Source organism: Balaenoptera ricei, chromosome 2, assembly GCF_028023285.1.
Source record: "Balaenoptera ricei isolate mBalRic1 chromosome 2, mBalRic1.hap2, whole genome shotgun sequence".
NCBI lineage: Eukaryota > Metazoa > Chordata > Mammalia > Artiodactyla > Balaenopteridae > Balaenoptera > Balaenoptera ricei.
In genome coordinates, this window is record NC_082640.1 from 164,242,276 (window position 1) to 164,262,004 (window position 19,729).

Genomic DNA, 19,729 nt, shown 5'->3' on the forward strand with positions numbered 1-19,729 from the left:
TGAAATGATTTTTTCAAGTGAAGTTGGTTCTCCAGAATTTTCCAAATATATAAGAATGGGGGGAGAACTCCTAGTAATGGATTTAAAGAAACAAAAATGAGTATCTTGAGAGGATATCTTTAAAACGTCTCTTTGCCAAACATTTGTTGACAAGGGTATACAGTATTATAAGAAAATGATAAATAGCTCTAAATGCTCTATAAGCAATATTATTTTAATAGCCACTGAAATTTATCTCAAGCACTAATGTACTGGCTAATAAAAATAATTGGCTCTGGAAAAATTTGAGGTGTCTGAATAAAGCACTGCCGTTGGAGTCACAGAGATAGATGTCTGAACCTGGTTTCTGCCACTTTCAACCTAAATGACCTTATTCATGGTGCTTAAACTCTCTGAGCCTCAGTTGTTTTCCATGTAAAACAGGATGAGAAATTCAAATTTCATGCAGTATTAGATAACTGTGCTTATGAGAGGTAAGTGGGATATAGAAAATAGTGTGCTTGGTCCATACTAGGTAGCCTGTAAACAGTAAGTGTTTTTGGTTCTTCTTCCTCCTTGTTTCTTCTTCAACCAATAATGGAGAGGGAGGAAGGGAGGAGGGGGAGAGGGAGAAGGAGAGGGGGAAGGAGAGGAAGAGGGAGAAAGCGGAGAAACTTTCATGAAAACCATCGCTTTGCTTGCAGATGTCATGTTCCAAGTTGATTTTGTGATGTGACGGCGTTGCATTAACCATGTCTCCCATCATATGATACTGTTCAAATTTCAGTTTGCTGTGGGCTTCTACTTCAGGCCTTGAATGTGGGTTTCATAATCACATACACGGTAGGGAGAAAGCTATTTACACCATTGCTATGATTGGTAATGTTCCCTTAGCATGTAGTAGGCACTAGTCACTATGAAATGTTTTACACATAATACCTTGATTCATCCTCACAAAACCTTGTGAGGTAGTTACTATTCTTTGCTATACAGATAAAAAAAAAAATAGAGTTACAGTGAGTTTAAGGAATTTGGTGGGGAGGGCTTCGGTGTGGCAATGTTTTAATTAGGTTCTGAGAGTGCATAGGGTTAAGCTGATGAAATAGCCAGGTGCAAGGTGGTGCAGTTGGTGTGTTATATTTGCTATGAGAAGTGAGGTTATAACAACTTATGCTGGGGCCAGATCCCCAAGGACTCTGTATGCCTTCACTGTACCTAGACATTTAGTGACCTTTGGGGATTTTAAGTAGGAACTGTCATGAAGAAATTTCTGTTGAAGGATAGTAGTTCTGACCAGAGTGTGAAAGGTTGATAGATAGGTATTGCTAAAGTTGCGCTCTCAGTCTCCTTAAAGTGGGAACAGAGGGAGGCCAGAACCCATGCAGCAGGGGTGGGAGCTAATGGAAAGAATAGACTCAGGCAGTACCTGGGAGATAGAACTGCCTGGCTTGGCTGTGGTTTGGGTGCAGAAGGTGAGGTAAAGGAGAGTCCAGGATGACTGCCAGCTTAATGGCCTGCAGAGCTGGGTGGTGATGTCCTTAAGAGGTCATTCCTCTTTACCAGAGGAAAGAAAGGGTTGGGAAAATAAGGTATGTCTAGGAGATAACCTGGAAAAAAAAAAAGGAATAGGAAAACAGAGTTGAGGAGAGAAATAAAGATTGGCAAAAGACAAATAAAATGTCTGGAGTCCCGGAATCTGAATTCTTAACATTATCCACAGATGCTTCTTACCACATTTAAAATGTGAGATCCACTGGCCTAAATTACTTCCTAACAGCGCTGGAAAATCTGAAACTTAAAATGACAGGACCGTTCCATGCATTTAAATGGCATCCCCCTGGGTGAGATGTGCCTCTTGTCATCCTATATAGATCACAAACAGAGGAGTATATTTTATTAAAGTGGAAAAACCCAGATAATTTCCAAAATACATGCTTCTAAACATTTTTGTTTGTTCTGTGTTCTGGCAGCATTTTAGACATAAAAAATCTTAAGTTTTATTTTTCCAGTAGAGAGATTTGCCTCTGAGCAATTTGACAAACATTGAGATTTCTCTTAATCTGTTTCTTTCCCCTGTCATTTTCTCTGTATGTTTCTCTCTTGTCCCATTTTATTTTGCCTTCTTTTTCTTCTCTGCCTTTCTTTGTCTTCTATACACCCAGAAATTAAAGGTGTTTCCATTGTATACATTGATTTAATAGTTTTGTATGTTTTTCCTCGAGGGCATGTGTAGAATATTTCACTGTGAGGGTTCATCCTTAGCCATCCTTAGTTCATCCCTTGGCTAATAGAGGCTGTAGAGTGTAGTCGTTAAGGGCAAAATGGAACCAGGCTGCCATATTCAAATCCCAGCAATGATTACTTATGTGGCCCTGGAGAATTGACTGAAATTTTTTCTACCTTGGTTTCCTCAAGTTCAAGTGTGGATATTGATAGATCAGCTCTGCTCAGTTATACTTCAGTCAAAAACACCTCCTTGCATCATCCTGGTTCTGTCCATCGTGGTTCTGCTACAGCTCAGCTTCACGTCCTCTTCATTTCTAGACCCTGGCTGAAGAAGCAGCCCTAATGTGTCACATCTTGGATTTGTGGCAAAGGGAAAAGAGAGCTTATGATGTGATGTGATGGCTCATACACCTTCTAAGCGGCCCAAGACACTTCTCCTCATGTTTCTTTGGTTATAAAGCAAGCCACACAAAATGTCTGACTTAATGGGACAGGAAATATAATCCTCCAGAGAGGATGGACCTATTTAGGAAAAGGCTGATAGGAAGGGGCAGCAAATATTGTCAACAATACAATCAACCACGACAACCTTATGTGATTAGTGTGTTAATTAATTAGTGAAAGACTTAGACTGGTGTCCAGTCACCAGTGTCTGGTAAGTAAAATATACGTATTAGCTATTATTAACAGAGTCTAATACAAGTGTAAGAAGAAAAAGAAATTTATTCATTCACTCTTCAACTTTGAGAATCCACTGTGCATGCCAAAGATAGTACTATTTAGAGTTGAGACTATAGAAATGAAGGTCTTGGTCTCTGGCTTATACGATCTGTATGGTCCTGTATGAACAAATATGAAGAGAAAAGGGTAGTTAATGACTCAGATTTCTTGATAGACTAAGCACCCGACCACCAGGGTACCCAGGGCAAACCTCTATACTCATTCCTCCCACACAGTTGGTTTTTATTTGTTCAACTGTTCCAGTAGGCTCTGAACTCCTTGGTTACAGTGAGTGTGTCTTTTTCATCTTTGCACCCACAGAAACTTCCACAATGCTTTATAGCACTTAGTGAACCTCTCAATTAAACTTATCATCCTTTATACAGCCTGGAAGTGGGGTGGTGATTTCACCCTCTTCAATAGTAACAATTCCTTTTGTTTGATGCCCCCAGTTGAGTCAGGAATTCAGGGTGCATGGATAAAGCACTCAGCAGTCTGAAGTTCATGTCCATACCTTACCCAAAGCATTGCACAAAGGTGCAAAGACAGCACAAGGAAATTAGTCATGTTTGCCAGGGTAGCCACTTTGCATGTCTGACCCAAGGCCACACTTGCTGCATGAGCAGTCCGTTGCATTTACATTACTTAAGGGGAGACAAATACATCTGAATTAAAATACTAGATCTATTTTTGTTAATGCTCTGGTTTTAATTTTTTTCCCTCTATGTGCTTGTCTTGCAAGTTTTATTTTGGTGAGTACCATAAAGAGATGATATTTCTAGTGAGATGGGAAGCTATAATTTCTCATGTTTACAAACCTGCATACACATTATTTTAGGGGGGGAAAGGATCATCATCTTAGTGAACTAGGACCAGAATAGAGTGATCTTTCTGCTAATCCAACCCCCTGGATTCCCCAGTTGCACAAACCAGATGTTAAAAGGATAAGAGGGTCCACCCAGGTGATAGGACCATTCTGTGTGGCAGTTTCCCGTGTCCACAGTGGGTGATCAGCTAATGTCATCAATCTCATAAGCCAGTAGACCTTGTAATTATCCTCCCAAGGAGATAGGCTGGAAATATCATTCCTTTCCTATTCTTACCTTAGATTTAGTACTTTCTGTTGTGGGAAGGAGGTGCTGCAGACAGGGGATTGATATGGAAATGCCATTTCACAGAACTCTGTGTTTTGGGGATACTTTTTAAAACCCAGTGACTTTATCTTTATATTTAAAATAAAGTCCACCACCTGGGATGTGGTAATTATTAAAAACATAGAGCCTGAAGGGATTGTGGGTATGGAGACCATATCTCTTAACTTTTATTTTGAACAGACCTAAGCTAATTAAGAATGATGGTGCTCTCACCTTCTCAAAAGCCCTCCATGGTCCTTATGGGTCCTCATGGGTCCTCATAGCAGAGAGCCCGGTGATTGTCCTCAGAGACCTATGCCACTTTCTCACAACCTCAAGCATTTGGTCACTATTTGCTAATTTACAACCATAGCCCCGAAGTCTGCCCTCAGTGCTGATAGCAGACCACTGTCCCCTGTCTTCCCTGGACTTCATAGACTTCAGGCAGCTAGAGGTTAATGGAAAGAGCTCTATCCGTGGAGTCAGGAAGCCTGGATTCTTGATTTAATAACGTCATAATATAATAGCCTTGTGACCTTGGGAAAGTCACCTAACCTCTCTGGATCTCATCGTGTAAGTGGTATCACCCACCTCACAGTGTGGTTGTACCATCTTAAGTTACTAGGGAGGAAGGGGTCAACAGGAAGAGATCAAGTGCTACGTGTTTCATCGTAGTCTGCGTTCCCTTGGGAGCAGAGTCTGAGACAAGGACTTGAGTCGGGTTGTTTATTTGGGAGGGATCCCAAAAGTAGGAATGAAGGAGCAGAGATAGCGAGCATGAAGGAAGAAACACCAATGCAAGCGTCCATGGTCAAGGATTCCGCCGTGAGCCACATGGAAGTGGGGCAGATGGAGGGTGTGGTGAGGAGCACCTCCAAGAGCTGTCTGCCTGAGAGACAGGCGACTGGGACGTTTATCCTTGAGCTCCATCCCCCCTGTTTGTCAGCCCCACTACCCCACTTTGCTGCTCTTGTGTGGAAGGAAGGCTTCAGAGAATCCTGAGAAGACCTGAGAGCTGGCCCTGCCTGAGGCGGGGACTGTCAGACTGTGTGTGAGACGGTGTGTAGCAGTAACTGCCCGCTGCCTCTGTGGCTGAGATCTGAGATTGGCTCGGGACGCGATGTGGGACACCGAAAGCGTCGCTTGCTGGTGCACCAAAATATGATGGCATATTTACCCTTCACTTACAGTTCCAGTATAAACTTTTAACTTCTTTTGGTTTTATTAGTAGGTCCTATATGCTGGGACTAGATCCTAGTCTTGGAAATTGGAAAAACAAAGTGAACTCAGGTCCTACTTTTCATTAAACCCCCAAATTAGATTTCCTGTTTCATATTAGGCAGTGTTCTAATTTTCTCCATGTCCTTTACCTGGGCTCACCTCAATCCTCCTCAAATACCTGGACTGAGATGACCCGGGAGTGTAACCTTGATGGAGCTGTGAGAACAAATGAGGCTTAGTGGAGAGATTTTACAGACGGACTGACTGGGGGTTGAGTCCTATAGCTGTGTGACCTTGACCTTGTGGTGCTGTGCCCTGCCTCTTTATTGTAAAGTTGGGTAAACTGTATCAGCCTCATATTATGAACCTAAATAAGATCATGTATGAATGTACTTGGTACCTCCTTCATCCCCATGTGAGTTTCCCAGAAGGATGCATTGTCTTCTGGCTGGGGGAAAAAAAAAAAAAAAAAAAATATATATATATATATATATATATATATATATTTAAAAGGAAAGGTAGTGTCTTTATTTATATCTGCTGCCTGGTGTCTTTTAGCTTCAGATTTGTCTAATTCACTAATTCACAAAATGCAATGTTCAGGTCTCTTATGCTCCTTTCCCTTCCTTCTCTTCCTCTACCTTCAACAAATTTACTCTGTTATTTATTTGTTCATCCAATTTTATGTATTCACTTCTTAATTCAACTAAATGTATTTATTTCTGTACTGAATATCTTCCTGAATTGGTCCAATTCATTATATTGCTAAAATACTATTTGTAACTCTCTTCAGCTCCCCTTCCATTTCTTCTCCCTCCCTCAACCTGTCTACTAATTTGTTATTTAATTCATTCAATTCTATTTATTCACTCAGTAGTTGTTTTTTTTTTTTTTCTAGTATGTTGAACACCTCCTTGGTGTAAGATACTCTGCTTAGTTGTTGGGGATTACAAAGGTAGCATGTTTTTTCTTAAAGGAAGGAAGGGAGAAAGGAAAGGAGAAAAGAAGGAGGGAAGAAGAGGGGAGAGAGGGAGACAGACAGACAGAGTCAGAGAAAGAAAGATAACAGAAACCCAGCAACCCTGTGTCAAGGTTGCAAGCAGTGAACTCTGATTCACACTTCTCATCAGTAGGAAGCTGGCAGGAGACGATAACAAGTGTGACTGATGCTAGGTAGGAAAGACACAAATAACAGAAGTAAGCTCCCCTGGCTAATAGGATCAATCATGTCTTGCTTTTTCTGGAATCTTTCTCATCTCAGTTGAAGGTGCCTCCATCACCGAGGTTCCCAGACCAAATCTGGGAGTCATCACTGATTCTTCTCTTTCTCTCTCCCACTTCCAATCCACCTCCCAAACCAATCTCCAAGTACTGTTGACGCCACCTCTAAAATACATCCCAAACCTCACCACTTCTGTTTCTACTGCTGCCTCCCTAGTCCAGGTCACTTTCATTTCCTGCCTTTAACAGCTCTTTAGTACATCTCCTTGTCTCCATTGTTTGTCTCTTCTGGGCCAGTGCATCCATAGTATCCAGAGTGAGTTTTAAAACTTAAATTTGGTCCTATGATCCCCTTGCTGAAAACTTCCCAGTGGCTTCCTGCTGCATTTAGAGCAGCATTCAGATTCTAGGGCCTCTTGTGATCTGGCTTCTGTGTACGCTGCCATCTTCTCTCCTGTCACAGCCTCTCTGCAGACATAAGGGACTTCTTTTCGCTCCTCCAACACGCCAGCCTCGTTCTGGGCTTCTGTTCTGGCTGTTCCTGTTGCCTCAGATGTTTGCATGCTTGGCTCCTTCTCAAATGTACCGTCTCACTTAATAGCTCTCCATCCAACCTGGTAGGGCCAGAATAGAGATGCCACCTCAGAGAGGCCTGTCTGGAACATTCTGTGATGTAGCCAATCCTCTATTCCCACTCCCCACCCCAATTACTTCTCATTATATTACCCTGTTGTATTTTCTTCATAGAACCCAACCTATGTGAAATTATCTCATGTTCTTCAATTTGTATTTCATCCTTCATTGCCCCGCACCCCAAACTAGCCTGTGAGCTCTGTAAAGGATGAGCACCTGGTCTGTCTTGTTCACCTCTTCATCCTTCACACCTAGAATGGTGCCTGCACCCAAGCCAATGCTCCTTTACCATTTGTTAAATATGTGAGTAAACTCTGTGATATGTGGTTGGTGTTAGTAACAGGACTCTGTCAGCACCTGGAAAAGCAGAGTAGAGAGTGAGCCACAGGGAAAGGGATGGCAGCCCAGAGACATACATGTTGCATGTGGCAGGCCTGGTGGGACATGGACCTATTCAAGCCCAATACATATCGCTGGTGTCTTCAGTGGGTTTTAACTAGAAGCAGGCCTCCAGGAGGGTGTATGGGCTCAAGCTGAACGATTTGCTCACTTGTCTTTCTCACATACTTCACTGGGAGACTTCTTAATACAACGCTTCCAGAAAGCCTCCTCTGCTTTTTGTATCTATTGTAGGAAATATGACAGCTCTTCCTGAGTCCTGAAGAGTCCAGTAAAAAATGAAATGATCTGTTTGAAATATTTCACCAAACTGGCTCTATAAGTAAATATGATTTAATTTTTTTCAAAGAAAATGAGTGCTTTTGACAAAAATAAGTTTGATCAAAACAAAACAAAACACTTCTCACTCTCTGTTGGGTTGTCAGCCCAAAGAAAACAAGCAGAACATGAAATTTTGGGGGACAAATAAAATGCTTTTTTCCTACTTCCCTGTCACCCTCCTTATTCTTTAGTCCCATTCTTTTCCTCCTTACCCCTGCTTTACTTGCTGAATCTATTCTCTCTGGAGAGGAAGACTCATAAAATATATGGTGCTATATAGGCTTAGTAAAATGTTTGTCACAGCTCAGCTAGCCCGACCTAAGGTGCTGGTGGAAATAAGGTAAGTTTTCTCTTTTTAAATATTTTTGGTGTTCTTTAAACCTAACACGGTCCATCACTTTGTGTATTTATTTGCCATGTCATTTAGATGTATAATCACATGCATTTCACTATACCTTTCTAAAGGAGTGAATTTCATCTTTTTTAATTCATTGTAGGAATTTTGATTCATGTGAAACATAGTTCCAAGAGAAATCAAGATATTGTCCCTTTTCCCTTCCTGCACAAATAGGAAGATGTTCAGTGATTATGGTGCAGGTGTTGCCTCCTTAGTCCCTCCTACCCCTCCCGCCAAAGTTTCTAAGTGGTACCCACCCACTTTTAGAAATAGCACTTTGTGGAACATGGAAGGAATTTCTACTCCCTGCATATGAGCAAAACCATCTGGTTTAGTTGGTTTGGGCAGGTCTTAGAAATATATTGACAGATTATTGAAATACGAGATATTTGGGTATCTTGTAGTTTTGCTGGTTATATTGCTCCTGGGGGGAATAACAAATGCATGTATTGTGAACAGTCTGTTTAAGAAGAAACACACAACTAAATGGGTTCAAAATAATTAAAATCCAAAGTCCACCTTGTGAAGGTGGGTGCCTTTAGTAATGCTCAAATGTAGATCTTTCCCACATACTTCTATTCCCTATCTGCCAAAAGAGGGGACATTCTGCTCATATCTGAGTGTCATCTTCCTCCAAGCAATCAGCAATGATTTCTCTCTCAAAGGGTACTTTTCTCCTAATTTTTCATTTCGATTTTATTCTTAGCTCCAGCTTCCATGGGGCTACTGTAGGATAGGTCAAGAAAACAGTCTAGTTTGTGTCCTTCATCCATGATTCTCATTCTCTATCCCCTGTTCATCAGAGGATCTTCTGTGAGACCAGCCTTAACTAAAAAAGATGATACTACATGAGTTTGCAGTGAGGCTGTATTGAATGGGCATTTGTGTGGTGTTACCCAGAGGATTCATTGAAGGATCTCTGTTCTACAATAACAAATGATTCAATGCTCCACTGCTACAGACTGCTGCATCCCAGAAATCTTCATCTGCAATTTTGCTTCTTTACTCCAGTCATGGGTGTCATTACCTGGGAAATTCAACTACAGGGTGTCAGACAACTTATTAGTTTTCTGTATTTAGATCAAACATTAATGATCTAAGCAGCCTAAAGGGAATCAAAGGATTGTTTTGTGATCAATCTTTATTACTTAAACTATAAAAGAAGGAAACATGCATCTAATACATGCATCCAATATGTACCCAATTGCAGATCATACTTCTCCTAGCTACTAAAAAGAAAAAGGACAGTACTGGTTAATTGATAGCTTTGATAATATTTTTTGAAGTTCTCACCAGTTCCATTTTAAATCTCAACTTACAAAATGATTTCCTCCTTCTTATCTGGACCATCCTTTACTTAACAGCAAAGAACTCTTCACATTCATTGTTTTACTGATGCTTCATGCTTGAATCTTCCAGAGAAGTTGTTCCAAACTGAATCCTCTTATTCCTAAAACCTATCCATCTGTATGTTTCAACTTTCAGCTTGTGTCTGCATCTTGCATCACTTATCAATCCATTTTTATACTTAGGCTACAGATTAGATTTGCCCTTCCCCTCTATTTGTGAACATTTCCAGCTGAGTTTAAACCTCATTTTCCTTCTAGTAGGACAAATTGACCTTTTTGCTTGATTAAAGATAAATGCCATTGACTCTCCACTTTTGGAGGCTGAGAGTTTTCCAGAAGCTCATTGAGATTTCTCTATTTATCGCTAGAAAATAAATATCAAACAATACTCATTTCCCTGCCATTTTATGGAGATGAGTATGAATCTTTTTTTTCTACTCTTAGAGTAATGAGGATTAGTGGGGTGGGAGGTAAAGTGTAATCAAGCAGCAGGGTATGAGAGGTTTCAGTTATTTTTTTCACATTTTTGGTCACAGGCCATCACATCCTAAAGTTTTAGGGTCAAATTTTCAATCTGACCATAGTGGACATTTCAAGGAATCCAGAGGTACCTGCAAAATATCAGCAGCATTTAACACACACTGGGCTGAGGCAAAGCTTGTTTTCACATCTCTATGGCTGATATGGCACTAATGCAATGTCCTATAACTGATTGTGTTTGTGTTAGTATTTTTCCCTCTTATCTGTTCCCAATCCTAAAAATTAAGCGATGTGCGAAAATTGTCTAAAGAACAGATGCCACCTATAAGAGCTCTTTAAATCGCCTATGTTTGTAGCAGTTCTGCCTCCGTAGCCAATATTTTCCACATCTTTCTTTACTTTCTTCTTTCTTATCGAAGCATTTGCATGTAGAATAAAGAGGATAAAAACATAAAAAAACAAAGGCAGATTTGTTTCTTCTGAGAACATCTGTTCTTGCTCCAAAGTACCCACAAGATGTGGGTCCATTTTCTCCCAATGCCCACACAGTGTGCTGTTGTTATCACTCATAGACCTAAATTTAATGAGATAAGGAACAGTGCTATCTAATCAGTTGAAATGTAGGGAAAAGCCTGTTACAGTGTATACATTTTCGATAATATGAAAGACAGGAATACTCACAAAGAGAAGCTAAGATTGCATATTACATCTTTTGTTGTAGAATTATTTTTTTCATTGGTCTCATAGCATCATTACTCAGTTCTGGGTATATTTGGTCCATTCTAAGTTTCTTCACTGAATTCTCAGGATTTTTGTAACTATGGATTGCACGTGGGGTATAGGTACATTCTGAAAAATATTAAACACAAATTACCTGCTGAATACATTGTGATTGAAAGAAACCTTTCCACTTTGAGAGCCTGTTTATTTTTCAAGAAAGAAATTTCCCCAAACTTCAGCTACTGTCATAACTCTTATAAGCAGCACTTAATAGAAATACTAATTACTCAAAATTAAAGGATCCAATTTAAAATGACCTAGCTTAAAAGATCTCTACCCAAGTGATACTCTTTTTTTCTTTTCTCCCCTAAACGATATATAATATCTTCAGTCTTGGAGGTAGAGGAGTGGGGAGAGTGGTTAAGGAAAGATATATAATAAAAGTTTCAAAATTACTTAGATAAAAGTATATTGACCTTATTTGATGGTTTCCAAAGAAGTAAAGACATAGGTAGACATCAGTTATTCAACAAGCACTCATTAAAGCACCCACTATGTACCTGGCCCTGTGCTCCTATATGTTGGAGCCAAGTGTGTAGTCTTCTGAAATATTGCAGATGCATAACATCCATAGAGATGTATTGCCCAGTTACCTGTTTCATCTTTTTTTTTTTGCAAGTTATTTCCGGAAGTAAGGCTTTACATATATTGACTGACTAATGTAGGAAGCTTTAAGCAGTGTCTTTCTGCATGGGATCAGCTATCTATGTAGAGAGAGCAAACTTGTTCTGAGTTTTCTGGTTCTATGCAATCTTCTTTGTCCTTTCAACTTACATCTCAGTTCAATGGCGAGTGAAACATAATATTCCACTCCCCCTCATCACTAACTGAAATGTTTCAATGCCTCAATGTTTGTCTTGCCAACTTCTGCCCCTAAATACCATAATTCCTTGTTGCACCTGATTCTTCCTAGGGTTCACTTGAACATCATCTTGAGCATCTTGATCATGGATCTTTTGAGGCAACTTGGTTTATTCCTTTATTTAGTGGCACGTTTTAATGAATATTCTTTTGACCTAAACAGGTTCAATTTTGGAATTTTGCATTATTTCATTTTTTAAGTCTTTGGATCTTTTTGGAAGACGATGAACAATGAATAGGTCTGGGGCCCATCATATTCCCTTCAGGAGCATTATTTATAATGGGGTTTAAGCCTTGACATTATTATTATGGTAACAGTTACTGTTGTGATCTCTATGGTCACTGAATTCTGGTAAGACCATGGGTTAATGGAAATGTCAAGTTAAAAGCATAGCTCTTTTCTCATCGAATTGGTGGATACTCTCCAAAAGCCAGACTGGTGTATTATGCCTGAGTGACCAAATGAGTCTAAAGGAATGTATGATGAATTTCCTGTACCTTCAAGAAATTCATCTGAAGTCTAAGCCTTTAGGAAACAAAATGACAGCTGACTACTGTTCCCTGTACATGTTTGCTTATTGCCATTGGCATTTTAAATATCTCGCACCTTTAGATAAAGGAGGGCACTTATCTGTTATCGTCCATTATGATTCAGTTGAGATTTTGCACTGGGGACTGCTGTGGAGGACCCTGTCGGATCAGTGAAACTCAGATGGGCTCTGGAGGGATACGATTCCTTGAATGCTATTGGGTCATGTGCACCAGTGTGGCTTTGACAACTCTGATGCCATGAACACTACTTTTAGAATTGATTCTAACTTTGGCACTTACCACTGCCCTTAGGCAAAGGACCAGAGACCCTGTATGCGGGGCAGAAGCTCAATGACAACGAATGGCACACCGTTCGGGTGGTGCGGAGGGGAAAAAGCCTTAAGTTAACCGTGGACGATGATGTGGCTGAGGGTGAGTACAGCTGCAGTGAATTTGTCTCTCTGCTCTCAGACTCCTCTTGGTCATTCAGTGAGCAAAGTGTTGTTTTTGAAAACCTTGTATTTTGCTAAACAGAAGTCACATGTCTTGTTCTGTGTGACAAGCTCAGGTAAGACTAAGAAGATCTTCCTCTATATTTTCATAATCCCTTTTCATTGATCTGTATTACAGAACTTATCCACTACTGTGGTTACATATTGATGGGGCTCTCTCCTTAGGCACAGAGTATGTGTCTGGAGAACAGACGTAGAGTTCTACAGATCCTTCTATTATTCAGTTACTCAAAAACCACTTATCAGTCATCCTTCAGAGTGCCAGTTCCTTCCCTTTTGAATGAGTCACTCTCCAGTAGAGGGAGATGGATAAACCAGAAATTCAGAACATTATAGGTACAAGTAAGTACCGAAGTAAGTGCATGATACTTAGTAGGTGCTGAATAATTATTCATTTATTTAATAATTTATTTAATCATTATTAATTGAGTACCTACTCTGTACTAAGCACTGCTGTAGAAGGCACTGGGAATGTGGTGGTGGACAATTAGGCAAGTCCTTGGTCTGGTGGAATTTACATTCTAGGAGGGCAAGGAATAAGTGAATGAATCCATACAAGCGTAAAGGAACATTCAGACCCTCACACAAGCAGTAAGTATTTCTTGACAGCCTGTTATATTCCAGGAATGTGCTAGGGATTGTAGAAGATAAAAAGGAAGAACAAAATTACCTATTTCCTTCAACAATGAACCAATTTTGTAGATGAGATAGGACTTGGGAATTTGAAAATAAGACAAGGAATATATAATGAGATTCTAATTCGGGTGGGTAAGATTATAATTTTCAATCAGAAGATAATTTTCTCAATTATCAGTTTGGGCTGGAGAAATCTGGAGTGGTTTAGGAAGGTAGATCTTTGGGCAGAATTTGATGGGTAATTTAATAAGATCTAGGGCAGAAGAGAGAAGGCATCTTTAAGTGCATCTTACATGCTGCATTCTAAAATTTTTTTTTAATTAGTTTATTTTTGGCTGTGTTGGGTCTTCGTTTCTGTGTGAGGGCTTTCTCTAGTTGTGGCAAGTGGGGGCCACTCTTCATCGCGGTGCGTGGGCCTCTCACTATCGCGGCCTCTCTTGTTGCAGAGCACAGGCTCCAGACGCGCAGGCTCAGTAGTTGTGGCTCATGGGCCTAGTTGCTCCGCGGCATGTGGGATCTTCCCAGACCAGGGCTCGAACCCGTGTCCCCTGCATTGGCAGGCAGATTCTCAACCACTGCGCCACCAGGGAAGCCCCATTCTAAAATTTTTACTCTCCAATATTTGCGAGCCATGCATATCTGTTATGCAGACTTCTTGTCCGTGTGGGAAGGGAAAACATGGGGCAGGATGGGGTATTAGGCGGAACGCTGTTGGTGTCAGGAGACCTGGACCCTGGTGCTGATTCTCTGCAGGATGTTGGGAAAGTCACTTACCGTTTCTGGACCTGTCAAATGAAGTCAGTGGCCTAAGCCATCTCTACAGTTTCTTCCATGAATAAGACAGGCTAGAGTCAACAGCCTTCGGGTTTAACAGTCATTGTCACTAAAATGCTTTATACCTTGAAATTCTATTATTGCTAAGACTATTTTCAGAATAAAGTTTCTGCAATTTTGGGTTCTGTAATTTAATTTTATAATCATGAGCCTGAGCTTCTGTTCTCCTGGAGTCAGGAATTATAGTGAGCCATGTATGTGTTTGTGCAGGTAGGAGTGTGTGTGTGTGGGGGGGGGGGGTGCGTGAGTCAAGAAGGAGAGTCTGGAAGGAGGAAGAACAGCTCACATATGTCCAGTGCCCAGCTGGCATTAGGTGCTAGGTTAGCCATTGTACACATAGCAACTCCTGTAATCTTCTGGAGCGCACCATTGCCTTGCAGGTTAAGTGTTCTTATTGTCATTTTACGTAAGGGCAACATGAACTTAGAGGGAGTTGTGTGCGCAAGCTCTAAATTCATATCTGTGTGATTTGACCAAATCAAGCTGCTTGTCAGACTTCCCAGTTCATCCTAAGAAAATGATTTGTCTTACACTATAGGTAAAATATAGTGGAATGGATTGGGGTGAGGTGAGGAATACATTTTGGTGGGTACACAACAGTATCCAACCCCTTCCCTCCCAAAGAGAAGACAAACAGAACTACAGTGATTAGCCAACATCCTCCAATTGTACATAGACATAACTTAGTAGTGGGAGATACAGTTGCTGTTTTCTATGCCTGAAGGGAAACTTAGCTTTATGTAATGAAAATAAGCAGAATGATTGTAAGCTTTAGAACCCACAGGCAACCTGAATTAATTCTTCAAGAAATCCCCATGAGGGAATGCAGAGGGCAGCCTGCAAAGGCAGCAGTGATACGTCTCACGTCCCTTGGTGCCTCCTCTGGGTTTAGCCCAGTAAAGCCAACAGTGCTATTTGCAGTGTGTTTTGAATAAACAGCCACTAGATGGCGACCTCACCCTGCTCTTTCCAGACAGCAAGTTCCTTTTTTATTTCCATAGGGAAATTATGTACCCTGAAATCTATAGTCATAAAGAACTGCAGGACTGAGGGTACAGTAATGTGTATTGCCTCCCTCAGTCATTATTCTTTTTTAGAAGCTTTACAGTAAAGGTAATTATAAGCGTGCTTTCTCTTACCACTAATAATTAAAAGGCAGGATTAAACCATGGATGCCCAAGTCATCCAGTAATTTGATATTTGAAATTAATGAAGCTGTTTCATTTTCTGCCTTACCCCCTACTTTGCTGCTGATGGAAAAAAAGCAGCTATAAGGATAAAGAAACTTGGGAGAAGAAAAAAGCTATTTTGCTTATGAGCCACAACCTTGGATTGCTTCTTACAGTGATAAGGGGTTTGGGAATTTTAATTTTAGCTCACAGAAGTCATAAAATCAGGCAATGAAACTAAAAACCACATAGTCCTCAGGTTATTAAGTAGTGTCTTATTGGCTTATTTAGTAATGCCTTTCATGCTGTTTAAAGTCGCCCGGGAGGTCAGATTTTCAGCTAGTTTGGAGAAATGATGCGAAGAATAGGTCAGACGTATAAGAAATCTAAAGCAAGGAAAGAAATAGTCCTCGGCCTGGCAGTTTTCATTTACTGTAATATAATGTGTTCCTGGAAAAAGTATTAAGTTCAGTTGACAGTTAATAAGGATTGATTGATTGATTGAGCTGGATTTCTATTATTAAGAGTAAATTAAAAGAACACCTCACTTGGGTTACGCTCCTCAGCATTAGGACCTGACACTGCAGGGACCACCTGCACCACCCAGAACTTCTTGCTGGTACAGAAATTCACCTCTCTTCTGACTCCTCTGGTCCATGTTGACTTTTTCCTTTCCTTCCCTCATCCTATATAGCATATACAGCACCAAGCTGTAAAAATCATTTTCCAAGAAAAAACTTGTTTCTCACGTTAATTAAAAAAAAAAAAGAGGGATGAGATCAATTTGGAAAATGTTAGGTTAAACAAAATGAAGTGGAATTCTTACTTGAAAGACCTATTAAAGACCCTTTAATATGCTAATATACATTGCTCATCATCAATAATTACATATGCAGTGTTTGCCCAATTTATTTGGCACCAGAACTTCTTTTAAATTACTAAAGCATGTTACAGTATATACTTTTGAAAAATGTTGATGTCGAGGAGAAAAGGGTGTGAGAGTGGTAGAGCTGGAGGACTGTGGGCAAAACGTGCATTCTTTATTTTTCATAAATTTATTTATTTTATTTTTGGCTGCGTTGGGTCTTCATTTCTGTGCCAGGGCTTTCTCTAGTTGCGGCGAGTGGGGGCCACTCTTCATCGCGGTGCACAAGCCTCTCACTATCGTGGCCTCTCTTGTTGCGGAGCACAGGCTCCAGACGCACAGGCTCAGTAGTTGTGGCTCACGGGCCCAGTTGCTCCGTGGCATGTGGGATCTTCCCAGACCAGGGCTCGAACCCGTGTCCCCTGTGTTGGCAGGCGGATTCTCAACCACTGCACCCCCAGGGAAGCCCAAAACGTGCATTCTTTACTAAGGCTTTGTAAGCCTTTAAGTTTTCTTAACTTCTCTCCCCATGTCTGTGAGCAGAGGGAGGTCAAGTTGCCTCCGCTAAGCCTCTCCGGATGTCTTTGCTGAGCTCTCGGTGTTGGCCTGCTCTTAGTGGTGACCCCAAAGCAGATGTCTCAGATACAGCCTCCTTCCGCAGAGGTGAGGGATGCTTGCTGTGCCTGGGCTCCTTTGCCAAACCCTGTCGGGCGTAGAGAAGAGGCAAGACGTGGTCCCTACTTAAAAAGAGCTTGTGTTCTGGTAAAAGGGAGAAAGCAATAAATGAAGTCACCAGGAAATTCTTAACACACTTCAGAGAAAGGAAAAAAAATGAAAGCTACACAATTAGTAATAGTTAGCAGGCAGTGTTCTAAGTACTTTATATGTACTGATACGTTTAACCCTGATAACTTCCTCTTGATTTCACAGGGAAACTGAGGCACAGAAAAGTTATGAACCCAGGCAGTCAAGCCTCAGAGCCTAGATGCTCATCCACTATATGCTAATGCCTTGTGGGGGAAGTTACAGCTTGAACTTGGCCAAAATTTTGAGTAGGTTTATGTTCTCAACAAACTTCGATACTCTGAGTCAGGCTGGTCTGTAGACTGCTTGCTGGCCATCAGTGAACTACGGAAGTGAACGTGCGAATAGGAGTCAAGGCAGCATGGCTGTCCTGGGGAAGGTGCTGGATACACCACCCGTGAATTAGATGGAATGACACTCTGATACTCGGCCACTGAAAAGGAGCGTGAACTCATCACAATTTCTGCATGGCAATTCCACCAGTTAAATTCCACCTACAGCTTTTCTTGGGCAATAATGCAAGGAACGAGTCAAGCTTTTTCTCCAGAAACAGTATAGTGTACCAGATAAGATATGGGCTTTGGACTGAAGCACGCCTGTGTTCAATTTGGGGGTCTACCATTTATCACCTGTATGAACTTTGATAGAAGTTTAACCTCTCTAAGCAAAGCGTCCTCACCTCTAAAGCAAGACGGTGGTGCCTCTCTACAGTTTTATTGTGATAGTGACATTTGATGGTGGTTATAAAGTGCCTAGCAAGATGCCTGGCATATAGGGACTATTCAGTAGTCTTGGGTTTTGCTTGTTAGTTTCTCCCAAGTTACTCGTCTCTCCTCCAAAGTTTGAAAGCAGCTACTGTGAAGTATGCATACATTCTCCCCTTAAGTGGAAGTTTTAATTTACAGACAGCATTCAAAAGAGATGAGTGAGGTGAATCGGTCATATGTATACACATACCCACTCCTTTTTAGATTTCCTTCCCATTTAGGTCACCACCGAGCATTGAGTAGAGTTTCCTGTGCTATAGAGTAGGTTCTCATTAGTTATCTGTTTTATACATAGTAGTGTATATATGTCAGTCCCAGTAAGAAACTAACACAACACTGTAAAGCAACTATACTCCAATAAAAATTAATAAAAAATAAAAATTATAAAGGGACGTCTCTTAGAAATAAATAAATTGATTGATTCATTCATTCTTTGGGAAGCAACAACAAAAAGCAGATTGGTAACACCTGCCTGAGAAACCTAAGAATATTATAGAGAATAATACAACTAAATTGATGGTGTTATTATAACTTTAACATTACATACTACACCATAATAAAAATTATTTTATTGAAATGACTAAAAAAAGAAGAGTTGAGTGAAAAGGTTCCTGGTTACTAATTTTGCTTAGGTGATACACAGATTTAAAAATATATATATATTTGCTTAGTTTGGCACAAGTTTCAAACTTAAGCAATCTCTTCAATGCATTTTCCAGGTGCAATAACATACATTTTTTTGGAATCTCTATCTGCAGCCAAGTGAGTTCCTTTAGCACATAGTGAAGCTAGTTCATTTTCTAATTCGGCCCCTTTCTCATTTGGTCACCTTCTTCACTCCCCTGCCCGCCCCCCTAACCCCACCAACTTCAAGTTGAAGCTGTCTGAGTTATCCTGAATTTTGAATCAGTCTGCATTCCTGGGCTAAATTCTCAAATTTCATTGTTAGCTTCCCTTCTCTTACTTGTCCAAGCCTTTCTTCAAGCTCTTCTTGAAGAGCTCAGTCAACACTGTACATGATTTTCTTGCTTTATGAAATTCATGTTCTAATGAGCAGAATTTCCTAACCCCTCAATTCTAGGGGCCGATTTATCTATAAACTTATCTATTTTTCTCTAAAAGATCCGAATTAACTTTAGAATTGTCTCTTCGAATTTTTTTTTGAACTCCAGTCTTCACCAGGGATCACCCCTTTATCACTTTTTAGTTCTCATCACTGATCTTTTTTATTTATTTATTTATTTTAAAGATTTATTGATTGATTGATTGATTGCTATGTTGGGTCTTCGTTTCTGTGCGAGGGCTTTCTCTAGTTGCGGCAAGCGGGGGCCACTCTGCATCGTGGTGCGCGGGCCTCTCACTATCGCGGCCTCTCTTGTTGTGGAGCACAGGCTCCAGACATGCAGGCTCAGTAGTTGTGGCTCACGGGCCTAGTTGCTCCGCGGCATGTGGGATCTTCCCAGACCAGGGCTCGAACCCGTGTCCCCTGCACTGGCAGGCAGACTCTCAACCACTGCGCCACCAGGGAAGCCCTGATCTTTTTTATTTTTAACGCTAAAATAAGAATGAACAGGACTTGCAGCATCATCACAGTTAAGTTCCTGTGTCCTTATCGAGATTGGCTGTGGTTTCCCCCTTCCCATCATCCTCCAGTCCCGGCTCTCAGCCTCCAGCCCTGGTATGAACAGCTGTAGCCAAATTGACATAGGGTATTTGTTTCAGTCACTTCATTGTTTTAGATCATGTGAATTTAGGTTATGCGAGTTTGCATTTTCATGACCAGTCCAATTTTTAATACTAAGTAATTTTATACAGTAATTCTTTCTTCTAGTTATTCAATTGTTAGCAGATTTATGTTGCATTTTGATTTTTGTTCTATTACAATTTTATA

At 40.7% G+C, this 19,729-nt stretch overlaps 1 protein-coding gene across 7 annotated transcripts in view; it reads left to right on the forward strand.

Moving 5' to 3' along the window:
• NRXN3 (neurexin 3) overlaps positions 1–19,729 on the forward strand; it is a 1,690,724-nt gene that overhangs the window by 782,378 nt on the left and 888,617 nt on the right. For all 7 annotated transcript variants that reach the window (XM_059914768.1, XM_059914763.1, XM_059914764.1 and 4 more), the window contains one exon: positions 12,564–12,683. In XM_059914768.1, the coding sequence (XP_059770751.1) occupies positions 12,564–12,683 (120 nt within the window). The remainder of the gene's footprint in view (positions 1–12,563; positions 12,684–19,729) is intronic.